General features: G+C 43.7%; 1 protein-coding gene across 1 annotated transcript in view; it reads right to left on the bottom strand.

Moving 5' to 3' along the window:
- MDN1 (midasin AAA ATPase 1) overlaps positions 1-27,292 on the bottom strand; it is a 170,898-nt gene that overhangs the window by 24,396 nt on the left and 119,210 nt on the right. Inside the window, exons 59-83 of the mRNA XM_046676076.1 lie at positions 26,823-26,993; positions 23,998-24,212; positions 23,236-23,623; positions 22,374-22,483; positions 20,718-21,423; positions 18,908-19,069; positions 18,410-18,680; positions 17,490-17,725; positions 16,789-16,884; positions 16,040-16,134; positions 15,591-15,712; positions 14,752-14,898; positions 13,772-13,881; positions 13,065-13,138; positions 12,134-12,332; positions 10,630-10,789; positions 8,645-8,791; positions 7,974-8,100; positions 6,832-6,937; positions 6,165-6,280; positions 4,776-5,261; positions 4,292-4,518; positions 3,550-3,705; positions 3,198-3,367; positions 1,972-2,133 (exon numbers count right to left, since the gene is read on the bottom strand). Of these exons, the coding sequence (XP_046532032.1) occupies positions 1,972-2,133; positions 3,198-3,367; positions 3,550-3,705; positions 4,292-4,518; positions 4,776-5,261; positions 6,165-6,280; positions 6,832-6,937; positions 7,974-8,100; positions 8,645-8,791; positions 10,630-10,789; positions 12,134-12,332; positions 13,065-13,138; positions 13,772-13,881; positions 14,752-14,898; positions 15,591-15,712; positions 16,040-16,134; positions 16,789-16,884; positions 17,490-17,725; positions 18,410-18,680; positions 18,908-19,069; positions 20,718-21,423; positions 22,374-22,483; positions 23,236-23,623; positions 23,998-24,212; positions 26,823-26,993 (4,959 nt within the window). The remainder of the gene's footprint in view (positions 1-1,971; positions 2,134-3,197; positions 3,368-3,549; positions 3,706-4,291; positions 4,519-4,775; positions 5,262-6,164; positions 6,281-6,831; positions 6,938-7,973; positions 8,101-8,644; positions 8,792-10,629; positions 10,790-12,133; positions 12,333-13,064; positions 13,139-13,771; positions 13,882-14,751; positions 14,899-15,590; positions 15,713-16,039; positions 16,135-16,788; positions 16,885-17,489; positions 17,726-18,409; positions 18,681-18,907; positions 19,070-20,717; positions 21,424-22,373; positions 22,484-23,235; positions 23,624-23,997; positions 24,213-26,822; positions 26,994-27,292) is intronic.

Genomic DNA, 27,292 nt, shown 5'->3' with positions numbered 1-27,292 from the left:
ATAACATGTTAATTTTAATGTAAAAAAAATACACCTTCCTCCCAATTCTTCAAGTGCATCTGTCACTCCTGGGTAACATGCCACATCAAGCCTCAGCTGTTTGCTGCCATGGCACCTGGCTCAGTGTGGGGTCTGGAGTGAAGAACAAGGTCAGATACAATAACACTCCTGAAGTGTTAACAACACCATATTTCATGTTGGAAAACAGCCTGAAAAAAAAATCAGCTACTTCTGTGGAGGACAAAAATGAATAGAAGAATAAGCAGAACAAAACAGTGGTTGTCAATCAGAAATTTTAATTTTCTCAGAGAAAATACAAGCTACCAAGTTATTTGTCAATCTGAGGGTGAAAATGCACTAAAAACAAGCTGTCGACTAATAAGGAATTAAGATCCAAGACTAGCAAACACTGCCTGTGACTTAGTTACACAGAAACAGCTTTGTATGGATTAAATGCTTTACAACCTACATCTATGGTCTTAGCACTGTGTCCAATCTACTTTCAGTTTCCCTCAAAGCTCAGAAAGGATACGAATACAGTTTGGACACAAATTTAAGGAAAGGCAAACTGACTTTCAGGACATGTATTCCTGTAAAGTAGATTGAAATACATTTTGATTAACTTACCTAATTTTTCCATCGAGCTACCTTATTCTAAAAGAAATATGCTTAAATGCAGGCAGAATAAGACCAAACAGGAAGGCGATTCAGATGTCCTACCGCAGTAGCTACAGCTGGGACAGCCACTGGGCTCCCAACACTCTATTTCTATCAGAATGACTTCCACCCCACCCCCAACCCAAGTCACAGCTGATTAAGCTAAATGATTGAGAACACACACAAACACCTCCAAAACACAGGGAAGTTGAACAAGCCAGTCATTCTAGAACTTGTCAGACGAGCAATAGTGCACATGGACAAACACAGCTGACCCAAGTCTCAGGGCACCCTCACCATACACTGTCCTGCCACTGTCCTGTGCAGTGTTTCCTCCAAGAAGCAGTGGAATGTAAGGTCAGCTCCGTGCCCATCAGATAGAGGGGGTAAATGTGAGACTCATTCATTTATTTACTACTCAACAAATACACATATTTATCACCTAGATACAAGGCATGGGCTTGCCTCTCACTTTTTAACCCATTCCAGTAACCCAAAGACTCAGAACTAAGAGCTCTTGACTGTTTACAAGAAGCCTAGACCCCAACTTCAGTTTGTAAATTCCTGCCTTCCTCAGGTAAATCTCATCTGTAATGTGCTTAGATTTGGAGAAAATCATGGAATACTAAGGAAACAAAACAAACAACTATATATTCAATTGAAGGTGGGTCTCACAAAAATGGTAACGAACATAAGCAGATCTCATTTTATAAACAAGGAAACTGAGGCTCAGAGAGGTTAAGTGACTAACTTAGAGTCCGAGAACTGGATATCCCCAAACGGCACTTACCACACCATGTTGGGTCTGTTAGATTTGACTGTCTCTTGCTCTTGAATTTCAAGGGTAGGGTCTACAGTCTCTACAACATCAGTGCTTTCAACAGTTCTGGCTACATGGCTGAATGAATGGATGACTTCCCTATTAAAGAAAGATGCTCCTCCTAAAAGCCCCACTATCATTTCATCACAATTAAATATAAATGATTAAAAGAAAACATAATAGGCTTAAGGATTCATCTATCCCACAAGTCTAGCTCAGAGTTGTCAGACAGAAGGGTGTGAACACAAAGCAACAGCCTTAGCCTCTGGAGTCTAGGGAGTTCATCAATGGGGGCCCTGCAGGTTCTAAGACTTTACTAGAAACACGCTTAGTAACAGGGTGCCAGATAAAGCCCTAAAAAATCCACAGGGAGAGCAAATCACCTCCTGCTATTTGTGAAGGTCCAAAATAAAAGCCCGTCAAACCACACACTAATGGCTTCAGAATATGTGGGTACCAGCTGCCCCGTGGTGCGCCATATGAACAGTCCTTACCTTCTGGGCGAGCTCTGTAAAGACCTGGGCAAGCACAGAGAGCAGCTTCGCAGTGCTACGGTGAGTTGCCAAAGCATTGGTCAGGAAGAAGAGGACGAGGTCTGAGTACCTGGAGAGCATGGGCAGCAGGCGCACCAACAAGCAGCAGGACTGGCTGAAGAACTAGGAGCAAAACAGATCAGAAGGCCTGCTCACACTGCTTAATGGGTACCAGGTTTCCTTTTGGGGTGATAAAAAGCATTCTGGAACTAGACAGCAACAATGGTTGTACAACATTGTGAATGTACCAGATGTCACTAGTGCTAAGTTTTGTGTATTTTTTTTTTCTGGAGGAAGATTAGCCCTGAGCTAACATCTGCCACCAATCCTCCTCTTTTTGCTGAGGAAGACTGGCCCTGAGCTAACATCCTTGCCCATCTTCCTCTACTTTATATGTGGGACACCTGCCACAGCATGGTTTGACAAGCAGTGCATAGGTGTGCACCCAGGATCCGAACCGGCGAACCCCAGGCCCCTAAAACAGAATGTGCGAACTTAACCACTACACCACCAGGCTGACCCCAAGTTTTACATGTATTTTAACACACATACATACACACACACTTGCTCTTTGAGATGTCTTCCTTGTTCACACAAACCCTCACTAAAGTACACTTTAAATTATTAGTCACTTAAGCCTCATTTAGTTAACAAGGTTTTTTTGTTTTGTTTTGAGTTTAAATAAAATGTATATAAACAAATTCTATGGGGAATCAAAGTTGGCACTAGAGGCAATGCTACAGAATAACATATAATGTCCTACAAAATTAGTTGCTTCTCTGGACTTACTATAGTGACAACAACTTCTTCCTCTGCTGACTTACTGTGAAGGGAATGGTGTCTGCAGAATATGGCCATTAACCCTTAGTTGATGGCAGCACCATCCAGCATTAACGTCAAACAGCCAGGATGATGTGAGTAGGATATGAAAGAATCCCAAGATAACGGATATTCTGGACTGCTAGCAGTTTTGCACCTATACATCTTCCACTTGTAACCCTCAGCTAGCAAGCTCTAAGCTTTTCAAGTTTTTCAATGACATTTACACATATAAAGAGATCAAGTCCTCAGTGATTTTGCCAGGGAGGCCTGCTCTGGGACCACCCACGTGGAGTGAGGTGAAACCCATTCTCCCTTTGCCCGGCCCATTCTGGACAGCAAGAAGCTTGTAAAGAACCATTGATTACCATGTGCTTTGATGCTGTGCCATCCTCACCATATGATTTCAGCCTCTCCAACAGCTCAGAGACAGCAGAAATTATTTTCTGCACATGCAAAGTGCTCACATCAGCCCAGAAGTCATCCTCTAAGAGTTTTGTTAGATGTCCTGATTGTAGTCTCTCAAAGTCTGCTGCCTCTTTCAAAATTCACAGAAAAGAACACCATGATGAATAACAGAAAAGAAACCCTTTTCATCTCCATTCACCCACAATCATCATTTCTAACATCTGTTCTTAAATATTTAGCCAGAAAACTAAATCATCAAATAAAAAATTAAATCAAGTATAAAACTAGTTTTTTGCCTGATTTCAGACATACCATCCTCTTCTTGTGGTTTTGTTTGGTCAGTGTCCTCATCTATCTTTTTACTGCTTCTTTCTGCTAAGTTCTGGATGGCATAAAGGATGGCCCGAATGGCAGTTTCCATTTGCTCTGAAAAATCTTCCACAAACCCTTCATCCAATATTTGGTTTCCTAGTAAGTGATATGGTGCAAAAGAAACAAACAAAAAATCATTTGCTTCAGTGCCTCTGGAAATCATTTGCAATCTTCATTTGTTATTTTAACAAACAGCCACCCGTTAAGCACCTACTATGGGTGAGCCCCTGTGTCAAGCTGTGCTGGATACAAAGATAAATGAGACACATTCCTTGTTTAGATAAATCTACAAGTTTATTGCCTTGTATTGAAACAATTTTGCTCTAAGAATGCCAAAAATAATAGTTAGGTTGGTGTGTATGAACACCAGCTTAGTCCAAATATTAGCCTTCAGCTTTCCAGTCTAAGGGAGAACCGTCTGTAACAGCCTGGTGAGCCTGTGCTGCCTCCCTACACCGGTGCTACAACGTAAGTGACATGACGACCATCCAGAAGTAAGGCTCTCAAACAATGGGGCACAGAAAGTTGAGCTGTGGGCGACAACCACACCTGTGTGCCTTAGAACCCTGCCCAGATATGTCCAGAACAAAGCACAATGTGTCCTTAGGGTAGTCTAGACTAAAATCCACAAGACATCCCTCTTACGCTGGGCTTTTACTTCCTCAGTGAACAACAGTCCCACCTCCTTGGCTGCCTGAAGCCAGTAAATGTGTCTTCCAGGTGGTAAAGTCATCTGTGGCTTTATTGATCTCTCCTCTTACATATTCCAGGCTCTCAACTAATGCCATTTGTTGATCCGTTTGCTCAACCTCCATCCCTGGAAGAATGAACAAGGACTCTAGGCCTTGCAAATGAGCTGACACCTGGGACAGGCAACTCAGCCCAGAAGAGCAAACTTCAAAATCTTTCCTGCAACAACAGAAATGCCACAATGTTGAAAGGAAGGAGCTACCACACACACACCCCTCCCTCCAACCACTAGAATGTAGGCAGGGCAAAAGTCACTGAATCTGAAGATTTATAGCTAGACATACGCCACAAAGTACTATGCAGGTCCACTGAAAAACGGAGGACTGCAGCATAATCCCTTTCATAATTTTATCCCATTACTAAACTCTGAAGCACCCAAACACACAGAGAAAGAGTAAAGACATAGGCTCACTCACCAAGAATGAAAAAGGGTCTCACAAGACTGCTGCCTAATTTTGTCAATGTCAGCTTTCACTGTTTTAATGGTTTTCAGCATCTCTGTTAATCTTGCAGTTGACTGTTGCCAAAGCTGGTCCTGTTTCCGCATTCGGCAACCAGAGGGCAGCTGATTTCCGGGTACTGGGGATGGGTACCTCAGATCTGATGGGATAAGGTCTGGCACTGCTCCAGAAAGCTGTCCCGTGCTGACCTCTGGTCCTTCCGGGTAGGGAGCAAAAGGCTGACCCTGTGCGTGGGCATCACCTTGGTCTGGAGCCAGCCCTGCACTGGGGCAGCACTGGAGGAGCCAGGAGAGCTGCTCAAGCAGGATCTGGCTCTGCATGGCCAGGTGCTGCAGCCTCTCCGTCCACTGCTGCACACCGTCCTGAGGGGGGAAGGCCACGGGGTATACCAGTGGCCCCGTCAGCCTGCCATGAATTTCCTGCACACAGCTGAGGAGGTTCCTATGCAGAGAAACACACGAAGAAAACAGACGGCACCTTAAACTGTGTCACCATGTTGTTTTTAACAGTAAATTCCATTTTTTCTGAACTAATATGGGCTTTTTCACATTATCAAGAGAGGATCCACCAGACAGCTAAGAAGTCTGTTGAAATACCTTTAAAGTACGTAAACATAACCTTCAGTCTTTCAGGAGAAGTATCAAAACTCACTGTTTATCACCTGCCCCCTTACAGCCCACTTACATCCAACACAGTCATATCACTGCAGTAATTTCAACCATTATTTAAAGAACAAAAAATCCAGTAACTGCAGTATACTTTGCTAGATAAACCCTTATGAGTGGAGCAGAAAACAGCTGAAGTCGAAGTGATTACATTCTGGAAATACTCTCTCTCAGCCAAGAATCTGCTCAACAGATGACAAGAGGCTTCCTAACTGTCCTCACCTTTTTAAAAACCTATTTCTGTTGAGGAGCGTCCATGTATGGTTCAGCTTTGCAACTCAGTGATCCAAACAGCCTAACAAACTGAAGCTGACTCAAATCTGATCTATGCCCAGAGCCTGGGATGCCCACGCACCATGAACACAACCCTGTCTCTCAGCCCATATGGACTATCAACCACGAATGCCCTCATTCCAGACCCAGGAGTAGTTCAGCCATGGGAATTTTTACTGACTCAGCCCCGAACTCATCCCCCAGGCCCCATTCTCCCAAGAGGTGTTGCCAGAACCAGGGGGCAGAGGCATATCACAAAAAGCACGGGGCAGAGCCAAGAGAAACTCAGCCAGCTTCTTTGGGACTCAAATTTCTTTTCACAACTGAGAGCAACATGTGCAGCAACTCTGAGCTGACTCACACGATTCTTCCTAATTCACGCCACAACCAACTAGTCAGCGGATACCTGAGGAGGATCCATTGCTCAGTCAGTGTTGTCAGGGAGCGCCGCTGTCGGATAAGCATCTTCATCAAATGTGCCGAGAACCCTTTACACCGCTCCACATTGCCAATGCCCATTTCCTGGCAGGAGGAGGAAGAAAGCATGCTGAAAGTGTTGCTGGCAAACACCACCACCCATGTGGGCGCCACGGGAAAGCTGCTGCACCGAATACCCTCTGGGGAAGAGTCCCACTTAAATAAGCTTTGGATGTGCTGCACTCTACAGGAGACACATTCATCTCTTTGAGCAGTGCTTCTCAAATCACACTTCCACAGATCATTGATACTCCATGAACAGGAACTAGGTTTAACACCAAAATTGGATATTAGTGGTCTTTTCCCAATTCACAAGGGGAAAAAGATCTGAAGATGGCATTCTCAATTTGATGTTTTACTTCCATAATCTTTCTTATGCATTTGGTCCTACTGGCAATGAGACTAACAGCATTTATTATAAATGCTGTCTAAGCAGAGCAAAATTACATTGATTTATACCGTAAGTTTAATGATGGTCTGCAAATGCTCAGTCACTTCCTGAATGGGCGTTATCACTTGACAAGGTCTGAGAACGCTGCCCAGGGATGAACAGGGCAGCTCCCCTGGCCCCGCAGCTCTGAGTTCTGCCACTTTACCTTGGCAGGAGCTGCCAGAGTTGCACTAAGCCTCGCGTGCCGTGCAAGAGAGCGATAAAAATACTTCTGGCACCCATCCCACGAAGACAAGATTTCTCTAAGCAGCCTGGAAAAGAAATCAACATGATTTACTTCATTAAAACCACTATCTCCCACCTCAGATCCTGAAGACTCCAAGACCAGTATATTTAGCCACAACCAAAAGCCAAGAGTCTAAACAGATTTATTCCTTTGAGGACTCATTCAGTCAGCGCTCACCAGTCGTTTAAGCAAAGGACATATTATATACCTTCACCCGGAAGCATAAGGGTGAAATAAATTATGATGACAGTATGGCTTCCTCAATGAAAACTTTATAACTATCTTGTTAATGGAGGATAGCGGTCATAAATTCTGATGCCTACAGGGGCCAAGCAGATAACATAAATGATTAAGGGCGGCCAGGCACCAAATGATACATGGCAATGACAGCTGACCCCAATGTGGGAGAAGCAACAGGGTTGTTGGGAACCACAGTGAAGTGGAGAGCATGTGCCCTGTTAAAAGGAAGGAGCTACAGTCAACTTCTGACAACATGGGCAAAAATGAAAATGAAAAAATGAAAATCCAGAATGGTTGTGTACAATTTCTATTTTTTACAATGTTGTACTGAATTCAAGGTTAAAGCACTGAGAGGGCCACTGAGCAACCAAAACACAAATGTATGCCGGCCCCAAGCAGATCATCACGTACAACCACCTGTGCGACAGCTACGGACAGAGGGAGCTCTATCTCAAACGCTTACAGGCTCTCAAGAAGATGTTAGAACTTCTAAGAGGTTTATGTATATGAAACAGCTAAAAATGTGGCCACCCTCTCACAGATTTTCACTGTACACTCGACTCAAGTGAGGAGATCTCAGAAAAATCAAAAGGACTAAAAATAATGGGAGTGGCGAATATGAGGAGGAAAGAGAAAGGAAAAGGAAAGAAGGAAACCAATACTTCCTGACTGCTCACCATATGCCAGACCCTGAGCCAGGCACTTTCCTATCTTGATGTTCTCTTTAGAGCAACGGTGGGAGAGGTACTGCTATCCCCATTTTGGCAAAGGAGGACTTGAGGCTTCAACGACTTGCTCCATTTACAACTAAAAGAACAAACCTGGAGTCAGCCTCCTGAGTGCTGCTGACTACAGACAGGGCGCTCCGGAGATCTAACGGGCGAAGGCGAAGCACCTCTTGAGGGTTTTTTGAACGGGCCCAGGCAAGACCTTTGCGATATGACAAACCTAGGAAATAGAGAGTATGCACTTAGGTGAAGCAACTCGAGAGCGAATGGGTGTGACATGCCCCCTGGCCCCTGCTCAATGCCACTGCTACTCAAAGTCCAGCCCCCAGAACAGCATCACCCAGAAGCCTGTCAGAGAGCAGACTCTCAGCCCCTGCCCCACACCCACTGAACCAGAATCCACTTCTGCACTTTAACAAGATTCCCCAAGTGATTTGTACACACATTCTAGTTTGAGAAGCCTTGCTCTCTAAGCTATGTTGGAAGGGTGGGTGCTGTGCAACATACAGTGATGAAAATAAAAAATATGGTTTCTGAAAAACTTCATTACAAGACTGTGAAAATATCTGGAGATCACAAATGGTTCACCGTAGGACTGTCGTATGTGTGACTGGAACTCTCAGGATGGCATTTCAAAACCCTGCCTGCCACCTTCTGTTTCCCACCATCTCAACAGTCTCTAGAAATTTCCCCCATTTTCAACGTTGTTTCTCTCCCTAAAAGCTGGTGATTACACTTCATAGGGTTTCGAGCGAGAACCTTACCAGTTTTTGCAAGGTGTTTAAAGAGGTCTGCTAAAGCTCGCTGCTTCCGCATGAGAATGTGCTTGGCTTCGGACCGCTGCTTCTCCTTCTCTGCAGAGGGCTCCACCTTTAGGCTCTGCAGCTCACTCACAGAGGAAATGACTTCACCTGAGGAAAACAAGGAGGAAATTCAGAAATCCCAAGGGCTTGTAATGTGTTAAAATTAGCTAAGACCAAGGACATTCTGGGAAAAGAGGACCACATGTCATTCATCTTCATATCCAGGATAACTAGCATAGTCCCTAGTATTTGGTAAATTCTCAAATACCATGAGGTCAAGATGCATGGAAATACAAAAATAAAAACATAGAATTTCATATTTCTTGACAACAAAAAACCCAAATAAAAGTAGATCATCTTTGTTTTTAGGAGTTTTATAATCAATCAAGCAAAAAGCACTCAATGAGCACCAACTATGTGCAGTGATTTACTTGAACTTAAATCCTCTGAGGCAAATTTCCAATAACAATACATATTGAGTTTCTACCCTGTACCTGATACTTGGTAGATGTTCTTTTAATCTGCACAACTCCAGAAGCGAGTGGCTACTCCAAGAGGTCTAGTCACTTTCTAAAGGCCATTCAGCTAAAGAGTGAACTTGAAAACAGGACTTGAACGCTGGCCTAACCGACCCCAAAGCCCAAGTTCTTTCTTCAGCACCATGCTGCCTTCCTGCCACAGGCTGCACTACGGGCTGACTGTGTCCCTCCACATTCACGTTCAAGTTCTACTCCCCAGAACCTCAGAACGTGACTGTATTTGGAGAGAGGGCCTTTAAAGAAATGATTACGGTAAAATGAGGCCATACGGGTGGGCCCTAATCCAACCTGACTGGTATCCTTACAAAAAGAGGAGATTAGGACACAGATACTCAGAGTGGGGGAAGACCATGTGAAGACACAGAGAGAAGACAGCCATCTACAAGCCAAGAAGAGAGGCCTCAGAAGAAACCAACCCTGCTGACACTTTGATCCTGGACTTTTAGCCTCCAGAACTGTGAGAAAATTAATTTCTGTTGTTTAAGCCACCCAAATACGTGGTACTCTGTTGTTAAGGCAGCCCTAGCAAACTAACCTAAGCAGTCTAGTCTTCCAGATGAGAGCAAGCGCACTGCAGACATTACTGACAACGCAGGAGAGTTTAGAGAGGGGAGAAGGTTCTGCATTGGACAGAGCGTGTGCCCTTTCGGGAAGATGCACACGGGACCTGTATTCCATTCACCCTCATCATCAGGCTTAGGCCAGCAGGTCATCTTGACCAATGGATAATAGACTATTAATCTAACAAGTTTTAAAAATAAAGAGCTCTTTGAGATCGGACTGCAGTCTCATTAAAGAAGGTCGAGCTTCACTCTGATACCATGCTCACTGGAGGTAAGGGTGGGGGAAGTGGTAAAAGGCTGCCAAGGGCCCAAACAATCTATGAAGTTCTGGATTGCCTTCCCCAGACACTGCTGTTATACCAAGAGCAAATCTTGGCTCTCAACTCCCCTGAGCAAGGACAGCCAGGAAGATGAGACTGCTACACCTCTTCGAAGCGAAGAAAGCAAGAAAAGGACTGGATCAATCATTTTCCTTTAACTCAAGAGAGACAACATTTTGAGAGGTGTGGACAGCTTAGAGACTCTGGGAAATCCATCTCCATGCCCCTTTACTCATGCCCCGAGCCAATAAAGGCCAATACAGACAAGGCTGTTGTAGAAAATGGCCTAACTTAGCACTAGTTAACATGACAGGAGGACAAGATGAAAATTGTGACAGTCTGTGTGGTCTCAATTGGCTCCTGTCTCCGGGCTCTGCTGGTTTTTAGCCCAGTTGTTTATTCAAGTAACTGTTCAACACTATTCAAGATGTCAAAAAAGGATGTACTAATTCCCAGCCCTCCCAGGCTACTGGGGACAACAGAGAGAGCAAACCCCACCCTTGCCCCTGGCTGCCAGCACCCACCGGTGAACTGATCGAGGCCCTCCACCAGGTGAGGCAGGCAGCTTTCCTTCATGAGCGTCAGGCACAACTTCCTCATTCGTCTCATGAGCTTCGGCAAGCGACGCAGAAGCTCCCCCTCCAAGGAGAAAGGAGCACCCTGACACTGTTCTGGAACCGTGGGCTATGAGATAGAGCACTGGTTAGTCTCCCTGCCAAGAAAATAGTAATAGTACTAACCTGCATGGCACTAGATTTAAATGCTGTACCCCTCCACACCCCTAGCTCAGCAAATATTAAATGCTCTTCTCACCGCCTCTGAAGTCTCACAAGAACAAATGTAGCATCACCAAAATGAAAATAGGCATGTGCACCATGGGTATTTAGAAAACTGTCTTGCTGCTCCAGGTAAGATAACTACAGCAGAAGGTCCCCTGGACCTACCTCGGGCACTGCTTTCTGTGCCAGCCAAGAGGAGACTCCAGTTCTGATCTATGAACGCAGCAGAATGAATAATACAACTGCTACTCTGAGGGGCTGTGCTGCACTGCGTTTCTCAGACACACACATAAGCCTAAACCGATCCACCAAACCCTGCTTCTACTAGCATCTCTCCCCACCCTCCACTTCCTGATTAACAGCTCAAAAATCAGGAACCCAGATATTAGATGAAGGGAAAAGCGTTCATCCATCAGGGGCATATTTTCATTATGTTTTTTCCCTAAAGAACCCCCAAATTCCTATGCTGCCATCAACAGCAAATCAAAATTTTTGATCAGCATGACAGAAGCAGTGAGCTGACGAGTACCATCAAAAGAAAATAAACTTGGCAGCCATTATCATATCTGTAGACCCCTGTTATGGCTATATGCTCAATTTGTGTTATGCTTTCTGTACTATTAAAATATTAAAAATAGCTTAAGGAACTCCATTGCTAGCTCTATGGACCCAATAAGAAGGCAAAGTGATTACTCTCTTGAGGTGCGCTCCCCAATCCCAGAGTGCCCTACACCCAAGGATATGAAGCAGAAACACCCATCCTGTTATAGATCCATTCATCCAAGGTCTTTATGACTGTTAAATTTTCAAGAATTTTGTAAACCAGCTCTTAACTGTTGGTTCTTGGAATTGGCCATGAGGAGAGTATTTATACCAGTCACCAGCAACCACTACAAACCAGTACCTCACGGCACACATTCATTCCCTGTGCAGCGGCTTCATCATGCGGTAGCCCAAAGGCAGCTTTGATGGCATAAGTCCTAAACTGATGCTTCAAATCTTCTGTCATGGGTAGGTGTTCACAGGTAAGCATAAAACTTATTTCCCATAGGATAACATTAAACTTTCAGCACCACGATCAATGCTTTTTGCCTTATTTTGCAGTGGGATTAGGCAGACACACAAATGTTACATATGTCCAAAGAGTAAGATTTCAAAGGCATTTCCTTGCCTAGTTCTAAGGACATTCCTTACACAGAAAGCACAGATTCACCCGATGACCCAGGAACACTATCCCCCGAGCTAGTACCTGCACAGCTGCTGGCCGGGCTAACAGGGTCTCCCTCAGTGCCCTGTTCAGACTCTGAATGGGGGATGCCTCACTCAAGGCTGCATCTGTTGGCTGCGACAAAAAGTCAGGCTGTTCCTCCTTGTCATTCTCCACCAGGGATGACCGGCAGGGTTCACTCAGGACAGCCTCAAATTTCTTCATGAATTTAAAGAGGGTTCTGGTTCCAGGTAATGACAGAGATGAGGAAAAAACATGGGATTTAAAGTGAGGAAATGTAAAAATGACATCATAATGCATACACACATAACCTAATGACCGGGTACTATCGTATACGATGAGCTCCTTAAATACTTATATTTTACTACTTTTTTTTTTTTTGAGGAAGATTAGCCCTGAGCTAAATGCTGCCAATTCTCCTCTTTTTGCTGACGAAGACTGGCCCTGAGCTAACATCCGTGCCCATCTTCCTCTACTTTATATATGGGACGCCTACCTGTCAAGCAGTGCCGTGTCCGCTCCCGAGATCTGAACTGGCAAACCCCTGGCCGCCAAAGCAGAACGTGCACACTTAACCGCTGTGCCACCCAGCCGGCCCCTTACTACTTTTAAAGAAAAACTATGGCAGGTATGTCATCTCCCTTTTCCAGAAGAAAAAACCGAAGCCAGGAATGGTGGGATCACTTTATTCAAGATAAAACAGCTAGCAGGTGGCAGAAAACTCAAGCTTCAGCACATGGTCTGCCGTGTCTTGAGGCCCAGCACTTCCTCCTGCTCGTGGACGTTGCTTTGAGTGGTAGGCGGTTGTACCGAAATGCCGCACCAAAACAATCTAGTGTTTATGATCGGTTCAAGGCAGCACTAAGTCAGGCCACCATGCTAATGTAGTCTTGCTGCCTATCAGAGGAAAATTCTGAGCTTTGGTCACCCCCAGTTTCAAAAGATGAATTACCTGTGTGTCTTTTCCACAGATTGTTTAATGGACCAGAAGCTGACATCATTCCACTTGGATATCTTAACAAATTCCTGTAAGATAAATGAAGCTCAAGGAATGGTTTTATAAAGCTGCTGTTATTTTGTTTCTTTCTAGATCATCCATTTGCCAAAGACCAGAGCCCATTCCATCCCAAGCATAGGACCGTGTATCAACGAACAAGTAAAACAAGTCTAAAAAAGGAACCACATGTTTGTCTCAAAATAGTGAAAAAAAGAGTGCTGACCTCCAACAATCAACAGGTCACTTGATATGTACTCTGGTTTATACAACAGGGTTGGTTCCACAACCAGTGAAAGTATCAAAGAGAGGGTCCTCCTTAACCCATGGCGCCTCAACGCACTAGACCAACACTAGACGGCACTCCTCTGAGGAGGACGATGAGCCTGGGCAAGACCAGGGGAATGAGCACTAGGAGCTGTCTGTGGCAATCCTCTGGAGGAGCCTTTGACAGGGGCCACTCCACTAATGCCTCATACAACTGGCCATGTCGGCAATGGAGCCAATGCCACAAAATGTAAATCTTGCCATCCTACTTGGCAGTTGCAATGCTCTTCTCCATTCCCCAGAGCCCCTAGCCTCATTGTTAAATGGACAAAAGAATAGAACTAAATACAAAGAACTTGCTGACTTTGTTCTCCCAAGATGACAGCTGTTCATCTTACTTTAAGTTCTTTTTCTAGCGGGGAACGAAGTTCCACAATTTTGGCCTGGACTCGGTCAAAGAATTGCTTGTAATAATGGTACAAATTCCAAAGAACACTGCAAAGTGAATCTGGAAGAAATGAAAAGGAGACAAAAACACCACACTTGCTGCATGTGCTATTGGCTCCACCTGTGGGCTTCACACTTCAGCGAGGATGCCTCCTCATTACTCTTTAGGCCATGAGATACAGCACCACATTTCACAGGCAGGTTATTTAACAGCTCGAGAAGCCTGTCTGAGTTTACCAGATCCCAGAGATGCATGCTGTCAACACTACTCTAATTTTATCATTTCAGCTTATAGAGAATTTTTTTGCTGCGCTTTTGTTCTTAAAGATGGTTTACTCAGATGTTCTGCTAAACTCACAATTTCAAAGACCTCCTCCGAATTTTATAGTAAAGTCGGCATAAACTGAGCCTGTTTTAAAAGATGGCATATTAAGAGGCTCATCTTGACTGCTCATTCACGTATGATCCATCCTCATTTTATAGCAACAATTTCATCCAAATTGCTATGGTCAGCAGAGTGACAGAAGGAGTTTTAGGTGCAGTTACTTGGTCATGTGGCAGTGCTCTCACTAGATCAAAGAACCTGATAATGGCCTGGATCAAACAGAAGCTTAGCAGGACATATACACTGTCTAGACAGAAAGCTGTGCTGCCTTGACATGCCAGCTCCCGGGATCTGCAGCAACCTGCCTCAGCCAGAGTTCACCAGTCAGGGCTTCATCCAAAACCAGCCTGTACTTCACTTTAATGTTCTCCTCTACATCTAACATGAATCACTTAAAGTAAAATACGACTAAAGTATCTTGTTTAAAACCTAGTATGCAACAAGATACTTGTCTCATGGAGAATTCAAAACTTAACCCATTTTAACAATGCAGTGTAAAAGTAAAGGAAAAAAATTATATAAATATATGTATCTCTCTCTCCTTACCCTTTCCTTCAACTTGTGGCATCAGCAAGACATGGCAATGGAAAACCAGTAACATCTGAAGTCGTACATGGAATTCTCCCAGTGAGGATCCTTCAATAAATGCTTGTAACGTGCTGACCAGCAACATCAGGGTCATCTGTTTGTCATCTTTAGAGATTCAAAGAGGAAACATGTATGTGCCTGCAACCATCACCCCCTCTTCATAACGTGCATGCCATCTACTATGGGATATATTGAGGAATCACAGTCCAGTAGAGACTACAATTAAAGTGAAACTTTGAAGCAGGGACCACTGCTAAATTCCAAGCTGATATAAAAACAACACCTGTACTGAGGGTATATGTTAAAAGCACCCACAGCAAATTATGAAACTGAACCATGAGGTGCTTGTTGTAAGCATGAAATGAAACACTTTGAACTTAAGCATGTTAACTACTATCTACCAAGACAGAGACTTTCATTTTGACTTGTCTCGTGGATATATAGAGTAAGGAAATCTTATCTTAGGACTAACTCTCTAGACTTTGGACAAGTCACTTAAGCCCCTCACTTCTGTTGTTATCCTCTCAGTAAAAAAGAACTACACACTACAGAGAAATCGAAATACAAGGATGGACATCTGAAATTTATATAATGTTATAAACCAATGTTACCTTAATAAAAAAGAAAAGAACTACACAGCTTTCTTGGCTGACCTCTCAGGATGCCATGATGTCAAATGACGCGTCCCATGTGGAAGCAGTGTGGGGAAGAGACATGGGAGCAGTAAATCCCACTTTGCAGCACTCCACATTTAGCTGCACCTCTAAGTAAGCAGGGAATTTACTGATAGGTGTTACCTTCCTGCTCTTCTGTTTGTTCTTGCATGTGCTTCTCAAGCATTTGATAGATAGAGAACCAGTGCTTGGTGGATTTCTCAGTGTGGCGCTTCATGGTATTATCCAAACTCATAGACCAGCAGCTGAAACATGGGAGAAGGAAGAGGCCAAGGAGGCATTTAAGGAAACCCATTTGAAATATCTGAAACCACAGAAGCAGAAGCTAAATGTTCACTATTCTCTCCTTCCAAACAGAGAGAGAGAAGCTGCACAGTTTGCTGCCTCAAGAATGTATACTGTTGTCTGCTCTCTATTAAGGTCATTTTAATGCCCTGCTTTCAACTCTGTGATTAATGACTGAAGAGCACATTCTCTGACTGCCATACCACATAAACCCTGAAGAAACAAACTAGCATTAGAGCCCTACAGAAGTTCAGGAGGGTGAGGGGAGTGACAAATCTATCACTTACTTCAGTTCCAGTTTGCGCCAACGAATGATCATCTGACTGACCAAATCGAGATGTTTCCGCAGAGACAGAGCTCGACTTGCATTCTCCTCCCAATCCTAAAGAAACAAAGATAGAATTTTCTATAGCCATTATGCAACCCCTTATTCACGAGCTTCCTCAGGAACATCCTGGACTTTTCTTGTGTGAAGCCCACTGGACCCTTAAACAACTTTGATGCTGATTTAGCAACAGCAGCAATGAGTTTACTTCCAGTGTATCCAGCTTCAAGTTCTTCCTGGTCACGCGAGGGAACTCCAGCAGAGCCAAATTTAGAAGCAGGCAAAAAGCACGTGATTTAGAGCCCTGAGCCTAAATTCTTATTAGTCACGTGACCCCTCCAAGGTGCAGAACCCTAATCTGATAACCAGGGAAGCACCAGCTACTTCAGAGGCTGTGAGAGGACTGAGGGGGTGACGTGTGAGGCACTTAGCCAGCCTGCAGGCCACCTGGAAGTCCTGGCAGGGTGAGCTCTCAGTACCAGTAGAAACTGCGACCCACCCTTAAGAAGAGGTGAGGCAGGCCCCTCACAGGCGTCATGGAGGCAACAGCTTCACTTGCAGTGATCTGACCCCATGCAAGAAAAACCAAGGAGATTTATCCCTCTCAACCAAAACTATAACTTTCTGTCCCTCTCACAATAAAGGTGCCACAAGATAATCTTTTTTCAATTGACCACAAACTAAAATGAGAAGGAGAGAGAATCATCTTACCTGTGCCTTTGCCAGAAGGATCTCTAAGCCATTCAGGAATTTTGAGATAGGGCTGGAAAGCGGGAAACTACGAATTCTGTCCATTACAACCAGCAGCTGCAGGAGAAAGAAAAAAAAAAAAGATTTGGGTGTCTCCACAGAATATCAATCACCCAAAGTTAGCAAGTACTGAAGAGAGGCTTGACCGGAAGTTCATGCAAAGGCCCTGCTTCAAGAGCACCTGGGAAAGCTGTGGACAAAACTGCCAGGACTGCAGACCCTGACTGGGACAAACACTTTATCTGCTGTGTTACTCTGGAAAGAAGATGAGTTCAACAATTATTCTTATTACTCTCTGTTATAAGAGTTATTATACAATTGGGTGCAGATCGCAGAGCAAGGTCTGAGTTAAAACTTCGACATTTTCAATTTTGAAAATGTCAGGCCTTGCTAGTACGAATATGTGTCTGAATAAACAGAGCAAGATAGCAACATTTTAACATGTGGACAGGAAACCCTGATCAACAAAATCAGTGGAATCCCAAACATCATTTATATAACAGCATATGGTATGTTTATCCTGCAGAGAGTAGCATCTCACTGAACTGGGGTCCTGTAAACCCCAGTGTACATATTTTTATATATTCAAATGTGTAAGTGAATGCCCCTGGGGATGGCGAGAGGCCACATCCTCAGTGGCCCCTGCTTAGCGGCTGCCCTACCTGCTCAAGTGCCGGGTGTTCCGGCCAATCCTGCAGCAGCTGACTGACAGCCTCAGAGAAACCTTGAAGCACAGGTTGACAATGCCGTGCTTCTGGGATGTTGGGATGCTGGTAGAAGTCATAGGGCCCATCAGGCTTCACCATCAGGTCTGAGGCTGCCTCCCCAAAGAGAGTGTTATGAGAGACAGTGCAGGCCAAAAGTTGGCTGCCCAAAAGTTGGTCATTCAGCTCAACTCCTGTGAAGTTAACATCATAGTAAAGTCAGTGAACTCAGTAAGTTGATCTATCAAGCTATGAAGATATCAGAAACACACTCAGAAATAATGAACTATCAAAACTAATGACATTAGCCCCAAAGCAACACAGGCCTAGAGGACTATGACCCTAATACACCAGTAGTCAGTCACCAAAATCTGCCAAGTTTCTGGTATATACAGAGGAACTCACGGCCCTGCCTGGCTGTAATCGAGAGGGTGGAATTTTGGTTTGATGAATTTAAATTCCTAGTTTCTGTAGCTGTTTTTGGTAGGTAGAGATAAAATTTAAAGCCTCCTTCCTACTTGCACGGAATAACTCATAAGGTCATGTAGGATACTATATCAAACCATATTCTGAGAGATTAATTTCTGAGTTCCCAGGTTGCTCCCAGGAATACATAATTTCATTTGAAAAACACTAAAGCTATGAGAGATAAATTGGAAATAATGCCCAGGAACAAGACCATTTAAACTAAGTCCATGTCCTTATTTTCTTAATCTCTTCTTTCCATAGTATTCAAATGATGAAAATCCATCTTTATTACAGAATTTTAAATCAATTCTTTTGAATTAGCTTAAGCCTTTCATTTAATTGTTCCAAAGTAGCAAGCACATCTACTCATTTTGATTTCCCAAGAGTATAACAAAATTTAACTGCCATACCCATCAGGGGGTAAAAGTGTGTCACGAGGGATGCCCCAGTCTGGTAGCAGGACAGAAACAGGCTGAGGTAATGCTTTGCCTCATGTGGCGGTACAGTCTGTTGGTACCACAGGGACCGAGCAAAGCTGAGGCACAGCTGCTGGTGGATCAGCATCACAGCCTGCATTGAGCTCTGGGACAGGAGGGTGGGGTCTGAGGCTGCTGCTTCTCCTTGCCCATCTGAAGTTCCCTTCTCTTCTAGCGTTGGTTCTACCAAAACATCTGCGAAGTCCTGTAAATAACATTAGCAATTGAACTTTTAAAAATAAAAATCCAGCTCAAAATCCAGTTCAAAAGAGAGTAAAAGGAAAGGGAACGACAGAGTGTGAACAGTCAAGAAAATGAAGTAGCAACTTACGTGCATTACCATAGCGTAAAAAGATACAAAACCACTCGAAGGGAATGTGTGTGGTACAAAGGGAATTCATTCCAAAACAAACCCTGCCACCAGCACCCAACCTTTTCATGCAGCGGGAACTGTTTTCTGAACTCCCGTTCTTCCTCCTCCTCCTCACTCAGGGCTGTCCTGGACTTCCTGCTCCTGTATCTGTACAGGCTGCTTTCCTGCTCGGCCTTCTCTTGAGCTATGCGTTCCTGTTCATCCCACTCATTGATGATTTCCTGAAAAGTCACACATTTGGAAGGAAGCTTATTTGCCTTTACTGAGGCACTTACAACGAACAAAGGCAAGACTTGCTACTTCTTAATGTCCCATAAAAACAGAAGCACCATAGTTCAAAAACAATAAATGTCCACACCCAAGAAACTAAATACCATGTAACAGAGAGCAAGCGGGCTTTTCTTCAAACTGTGTATCTGCAGCAACCTCAGTTTCCTAAAATCCCTCTTGCTGTACTATTATAATTTCGCAGGTGAAAAACTTGCTACAATAGAACTGTTGGGAACTTCCTGTTAGGAGTTAAGGGTGCTTTATCCTAAGGACAGGGTCAGGGTCGACATCGCAGGAGCTCTGAATCAGACTGCACTTGGCTGGCACCTCAAGGAGCTGGCCCAGAGGTTGAGGAAAGGAAACCCTGGGCTGGAGACAGACAGGGTGGTCTAGGGACACCAATCAGGCAAAAATGAACAACGCCTCACCAGATACTTCTTAAATCCTCTACTATCTCTAAGATTTTAGGTCCTTCAACTGGCAAAAACTATAATTTAAAGAAACCATCCCATACTGATGAGGACACTGAGGAAATGAGCATCCACCATTCAGGAAGATAATCTGTAATAAAAGCCTAAAAACAGTTAACCTTTGTCCTTGCAATTCTGCTTTCTAGAATTTGAACCCAAAGATCCAGCTATTTAAGACTATTTATGGTGGCAGTGTTTTTTTTCCCAAATAGCAAAAAAGATTACATACAAATGTAAATGTTGAATGACAGGAAATTAGTTAAATGACTTATGGCATATCCATAGAATAGAAAACTGGACAGTCACCAAATATGATACAGGTGAAGAATACCTAATTATGGAGAAAAATAATCACTAAATGCTGTCAGGTTTTTAAAAGCAATCTATGAAACAGAATCAACTTTTTAGTAGTTTGTAGAGCTCTGGCAATTTAAGGACCTGTCTCAGGGACCACGCAGGAGATAGAATTGTCCTCTACCAGAGTATCTTTTTTATCTGCTAAACATTGGACCGCTATGCTAAGATTTTTATTTTTAAAAGGGTTCTACTACCAAAAAAGATTTGTAACCCAGTGGGACAAATGACTTAAAAACATTTAGAGTGTCATAGACATACACTAACCATTATATATATACACAAATAAGCAAGCCTAGAATGGGATACACCAATATGCTAACAGAGTTAGCTAACATGTTATATAGCAATAAGAGAATTATTAGAAATTTTTGCTTATATTTATTCTTTTAATTGTCTACAATGAGAACAAATTGGTTTTAGTAAGGAAAAAACAAGTTATTTTCTTAATATTAAAAGTTGATACATTTACATGGGAAAATCAGCATAAACAAAATCAAAACACAACCAAGAAACTAGAAAAAAGTATTTGCAGTGTGTATCACAGATGAAGAGCTAACATCACTGTTTTTTTAAAATCTCTTAAAAATCGAGGGACTAAAGACCCCAAAACCAGATAGTTAAATGGGAAAAAGGTACAACACTAGCTCCTCCCCAGTCCATAACCCCACACAATCTACACTGGGCACTGCTAACGTCCTACAGGCGCCCTGCTTGTACAAGAGCCAGCTCCCTACAAGAGGGGTCAGGGCAGGCCCCCCCGAGACGGGCTTACCTGACACACGTGTCTGAAGAGCTGCAGGGCCCTCTGGTCCAGCTCTCCCTTGCACAGCACATGGGAGCGCAGGTACAGGAGGGCGTTCATCAGCAGCTGCTCTCGGGTGGGGCAGGAGCTCTGGCCCTTGCCTTCCAGCTCCTTTCCTCCTGAGTGCCTGAGGATCAACTTCCCAAGGCCTCGCAGAACCTCCTCTGACTTCACTGAGCACAAAGCATCCGCATGAGCATAGTAGGTAGGGAAGGTGGGGCCCACCGACGGGAAAGCCAACAGGGATGTGGCCAAGGCACCCAGCCTGTCCGCAGAGACCACACTATTGTGGAATGAGGCATGGACCTCGGAGGCCACCAGCCTCATGCCATGCTGCAGCTGCAAGATGGATGCCTGCAGAGGGGCCACAGAGTCTGGATACAGGGCAAACTCTTCGGCCAGCCGCTTTCTGAACTGGTGGTGCGACTGCTGCCAAGACGCCTCCTCCTTCAGAAGGTTCTGGGCCACCTGGGAGGATCGAGGCCCGTCCATGTGGAGGGCCTCCAGGAGCCGCGTGAGCAGATCCTGAATGGCAGAGGCCTTGGCAATGCTGGTGACGTAGTGGTGAATCTCCTGCACTAGGGACTCATACGCAGGCAGCTGGGGTCTGAAGGCCTGCTTCTTCGAGAGGCTGCAGATTAAATTCTCCAGCTGGTCAATTCTTTGGCGAAGCAACCTAAAGGCAAATTAACACAATATGCCTATTCTGTCAGAGGAAGAGCAGAAAATCTAGACTGAGCCCTCAGGAAATAGAATGAAGACATTTCAACTACTGAGGAATAATACAATGATGATATTGACAACTATAATGAAAACGGATAATATATATACAGCATTTACCAGGTGCAACATATGCTGTTAAGTACTTTAGATACATAAATCATAAAAGCCTAATCAGAACACACTGAAGCAGGTACTATTATTCTCGTTTTACAAATGTGGACACTGAGATTTCAAGGCATTAAGTGGTCCACCCAAGGTCTAAAGTCAAAGGACAGGGACAGGACTGAGACTCAGCACCCAATATACTACGTGGTACTTCCTAACGCCAACAGACACACAGCGCACATTGCTGCACCCAACTTCTTCCATGCTGAGAGTAAGTTCCGGTTTCAGCCCCCTTCCTTGACCCCACGTGAATCCTTCCCCTACTTCCACAAAGTATGTATCTTTCCTAACTATAAGCATGGCTTTGGGATCTAACTGCCAATGTAGTTCTGAGATGGAGATCATCACCTCTGCTAACACTGTAATTACATTGCAAAGGTCAACCTCAAAATGTCTTTTTTTTTTAAAGATTGGCACCTAAGCTTACAACTGTTGCCAATCTTCTTTTTTCTCTTTTTTTTTTCTTTCTGCTTTTTCTCCCCAAATCCCCCAAGCACATAGTTGTATATTTTAGTTGTGGGTTCTTCTAGTTGTGGCACGTGGGACGCCGCCTCATCACGGCCTGATGAGTGGTGCCATGTCCGCACCCAGGATCCGAACCAGGAAAACCCTGGCCCGCCATAGCAGAGTGTGCGAACTTAACCACTCGGCCATGGGGCCGGCCCGTAAAAATTTCTTTTTTTTTAAGGAGATTTGAGTCAATAACTCCCAACCCAAATAATCACTCTACTGTGTTACCTGACGTGAGGATGAGAGTAATTGATACCGACTTCATCTTCCAGGTCTCTTCCAGTTTGTAGCTGTGATGAGAGGTTTCGGGTCTTCCACTCGCACTGCAGCCGGTGTAACTAACGGAAAGAGGAGAAACCAGTCTGCTGTGCCCAGCTAAGAGCATGCCTGAGAAGACAATGCCCCAGGCAGGGTAGAGCAGTGGAAGGAAGAAAGCTGGGTTCCTGAATGACTGAAGGGCAGAGGGTTCTGCTCCACTAACCTGCACCACTCACCTCAGAGTTGCTGGGTGAAACTATCTTATTTATGCCACTAAACTGCTAAGGCTCTCCTATAAAAGCTTAGCCTTCACCCCAACTAATATAATTTTCCTTCTTTAAAACATAGAAATAGTATATCACTAACTTAATACATTCAGTTCCTGAGTTTGGTTGGAAATTCAAATAGCAAGGGATACCACATTATCTGAATCTACTTGATTGCTGAGTTTTAGATAACAAACACCAAAAGTTCAAAATCTGAGGAATACTATACCCTGTCCAGAGAAGTTTTCCAAATCCAGATATCCAAAGCTTAGCTCAGTAGAGGGAGGCTGAAGAGTGAGGGACACCACCAGTGTTCTACTGCCATGCCCTCTGCGACTGCAGCCTATTGTCAGATACATCAGAACCTTAGGAAGGGCCCCTCCTAGTGCCTGAGCCTACTCAGGGAACTCTCAAAAAGGAACGCACTCCTGGGAAGTCAGAGGCAGCTTATGCAAAATCAACCTTTTGATGCTCTGAAAACCCGAAAGGGAGTAAAAGGAGTAATATACTCAACAAACCCAGCCAGTTAGGGATGGAGCCCAGGCTCCAAACTCTCGCCTCCATACCTCTTCCTTAGCGTACTTGAGCTTGTATTCCCTCTTCACTGCGGGGTCGAAGCGTGCCTGGGGAAGCCATGTCTGAATCTGGAGCAAGCCAAGGCTCACCCAGAGGCTCCCACGCCGGGCTGGCTCGGGCAGGTTCCGCTTACCATCCCCTTCCCCAAACAAGTGGCGCAGGGAGGTGAGCAAGAGGCACAGCAGCTCTTTGGGCAGTGCCTCCTGTCCGGCCATGTCCCCAAGAGTCTGGCCCACATGCTGGAAGGCCTGGCTGTCCCCAAGGAGCAGCTGCTCGCAGTTCTGCATATATTCCTGCCGCCGGGGCTCGGGGAGTAGCTCTGCCAGGCCTGCCAGGTGCCGGCACAGCACCAGCCCCTGAAGCTGAGAATCCATGCATCTGTGGGAACAAGGAAGCACTTAAGGGCTTGTACCACAGCAAACAGCATTCCTTTCTCACACTATCGTCCCTTCAGAAAATGATACAGCAGACTGTGCTGCCAAAACTTGGAGGTGAATGTCTATTCTCACATGATCATATGGTTTTTTTAAACACCACCCTCTTGATCACACTATGCTTGCAATTGACAGAAGAACTAGCCAACTCTTGGTAGCCTCTGTCCTGGGCTGAAAACCTGCTGATCCAGGCAGAAAGCACCCTTGCCTTCACCCACCAGAACTAGCGACCACAGAAGCAAATTCTCACGGAGGTGCCTGCTGCATATTCTGGAGAAAAGATAGGCACGTTACAGTCTTCCCAGGGGGAGGGAATACCTGAACTCTGCTACTGAAGGGACGGCCATGTTAGTCCAGAGCACCGAGCTGACGTCCCGAAGCTGCTGGGCTCTCTCAACCCACTCCCCCAGGGTGACGTGTGAGGAGGACAGGATGGGGAGGCCATTCACATCCCAGGGACTTGCTCTACAGCTACTGGTCAAGACTTCAAAGCAGCACTTGGAGAACACAGCTTTACTGAGACTGCCAGGGCCCTGATGGATGGAGAGGAGTCAAGCAACTTTTAGAAATTAACTAAAAGGGTTTCAACAAGCAGCACTGGGCACCCTAGGGGAAGAAAGAGAGTAATATAAGGATGTTCAGGTTGCTAGGAGCAGCTAAACATCAGCCTGAGACAGGATCAGAAAGAAAGAATGGGGTCAGGTGTAGCAGGCCTTAAAGGAACATGGATTCCATTCTCTATTAACGAGGAGTGGTGGATGTTTAGTAATGCAGAAGAAAAACCTCTCAAACCTGGGCATCAGGAAGACCATTCTCACAGTAGAGCTGGGGGCACAATGCAGGAAGGTGAGCCTTGGAGGCAGGGAGAAAGTTAGAAGACAAACCTAAGAGCCAGAGACAACGTTTGCTAAATCTGTGCTCTGTGGACTCTGTACCTAGGACACAGCAATAGCTGTCCACAGCAAAGGGTTAGGTGGTCAAATACACATGACAGGAAACACTGAGTCTGTGCAACTTTTGGGGGTTCACAGGTTTAACACTAAAGGCTTTGAGAGATCTTTTACAATAAAGAAATCAATTTTGAAAGAGCAACGGGACAGAAAAGAGTCCAAAAATAAACTCATGAAAATTTGTGGGAATAAGGTATATAACACAGGTCACATTTCAAATGAGAGTGGAAAGCATGAATTAGTCAAAACTGGTGGTGGTAATGCTTTAGAATGCTTGTATAAAATAAAAAAATTTGCATCCTTACCTCACAAAATATGATATCCAGATGAAAGTAATATAAATATAAAACAGAAACATAGAAGAAAATATGGGCAAATGGTTTTTAACTCTATGGGTAGTGAACAAAGACTTTTAAAAAGCACGACACCCGGGGCCGGCCCCCTGGCCAAGTGGTTAAGTTCGCACGCCCTGCTTTGGCGGTCCCCAGGGTTTTAGTGGTTCAGATCCTGGGCGCAGACATGGCACTGCTCGTCAGGTCATACTGAGACAGTGTCCCACATAGCACAATGAGAAGCACTCACAACTACAATATACAACTGTGTACTGGGGGGCTTTTGGGAGAAGAAAAAGAAATAAGATTAGCAACACATGTCAGCTCAGGTGCCAATCTTTAAAAAAAAAAGCCTGACACCTAAGCCAAAAAGTAGGAAGGGGCTGGCATATTTGAAAAGAAAATACTATAAAACTTGTGTGACCTAAGAAAACATCATCAAACTTGAGACAACAGAACACCAGAAATATATTTCCAACCGTATGTTGGGTAAAGGTTTAATATCCACAATATATGAAGAGATCTTCAACAATAAAATGAACAACGCTTTTTCTTTTTTTTTTTTTTACCAACAGACAATAAACATGACTAGAAAATTCAAAGAAATAAAAAGACATATATAAAGATGTTCAATCGCAATAATCAAAAGAATACGAATTAAAATGAGATTTTAAAAATTGTATGGTTGGCAATATTTAAAAACGCTAGTAACACTTAGTATGGCAAAGATATGGAAAAGAGGTCCTTGTATATACGATAAGTGAAACTGTGCTCTAGCCTTAGGTCCTCCTGCAGTCATCCAGACTTTGTGACCTCCCTCTTCACCATCTCCTAGCATATTTAAAAAATTAAAAATCAAAAACACTTTCCTAGACATTCTGATAGTATTTATCAATTTCCTTAAATGTGCAGACACTTTGAGCAAGAGTTAAATTCCAATTCTTGTAACATATACATAGAATGAACAAAGACTTATACAAGGGTAATTGATGCAGCTATGGTTGTTATAGGAAGGGGGGAAAGAAAGGCAAGAAACCTTAAGAGTTATCAATAAGCAAGGGATCAAATAAATTCTAGCATATTAGTGTAATGAAATACCTTAAAAAGAATAAGCTGAAATGACAGGTACAGATTTCCATGACATATTATGTGAACAAAGAAAGTGGTCTTATTTTTATTTACATATATATTTAATATAAAAATATATGTTGACTGGGCCAGCCCTGATGGCCTAGTGGTTAAAGTTCAGCACATCCCACTTCAGCAGCCTTGGTTTGGTTCCCGGGAGCGGAACCACACCACTTGTCTGTCAGTAGCCACGCTGTGGCAGTGGCTCACATAGAAGAACTTCAAGAAGGACTTACAACTAGAATATACAACTATGTACCGGGGCTTTGGGGAGGGGGAAAAAAAAAAGAGGAAGACTGGCAACAGATGTTAGCTCAAGGTGAATCTTTCCCAGCAAAAAAAAAAAAAAAAGAATTATAAAAAAAAGATAGATAAGATGTAAGATGGATACAGAGAAAAGAGTGGCTAATCCTAGTGAATTCTACATTTACACACACACGCATACACATTTCTGGACTGTTTAAATATTTTATAATTAGAAAAAATATTTTAATTAGACAAGAAATTAAAGACTTATTAAAGAAAACCTTTTTTACATTAACTCAGAATTTCCCAAAACATTTAAATGGAATACCTTTTTTGAAGGTACATTTATTAACATCCTGCAGAAAATAAAGTATTGCAATCACACATTTAGTCACTGCTCTATCCTAGAAATAAATGTTTATTCCTAGACCCACTGAGAAATTTTTCCACTGTCATCAAACATTTTTATGATTTTATGCCAACAAACCTTCAGTGTGGAGTCCAAAAGGGACTTGGGCATCTCCCTCTGCTGCACATCAGGCAGAGGGCTCCACGTTAGCCAGTACTCTGGATTTGTGGTCACAGTACTGCTCCAGAAAGACATCAACGTGGAATTAAACAACTCAGACCACAAAGAAAGAATTTCCTCAGTAGACACCTAGAGATAAAGGAATAATTAGACAGAATATTTGAGAAATATTCCATAAATCAAGTTATAAGTTCTCTCTGTCTTCTAAGACTCATCTAAAACTAACATAGATTTAAAGATATTACTCCTAATGTTCCTGATTTTCTGCTGCCTGGTCATCTCAGTCAAGTCACTCAACCTGTTCACAATTTTATAAGACTAAAATGAGATCTGCTTTTTAAGGTTGCATGAGAAAATATAAGTAAAATACATCACACAATTATAATGTCAGCAAAACAGATAAATGAAACTGAATAGAATGATTCTGT

The sequence above is a fragment of the Equus quagga genome, chromosome 11 (genome assembly GCF_021613505.1).
Source record: "Equus quagga isolate Etosha38 chromosome 11, UCLA_HA_Equagga_1.0, whole genome shotgun sequence".
NCBI lineage: Eukaryota > Metazoa > Chordata > Mammalia > Perissodactyla > Equidae > Equus > Equus quagga.
The sequence above is the reverse complement of the archived record's forward strand: the minus strand, read 5'-3'. Positions and strand labels throughout refer to the sequence as shown.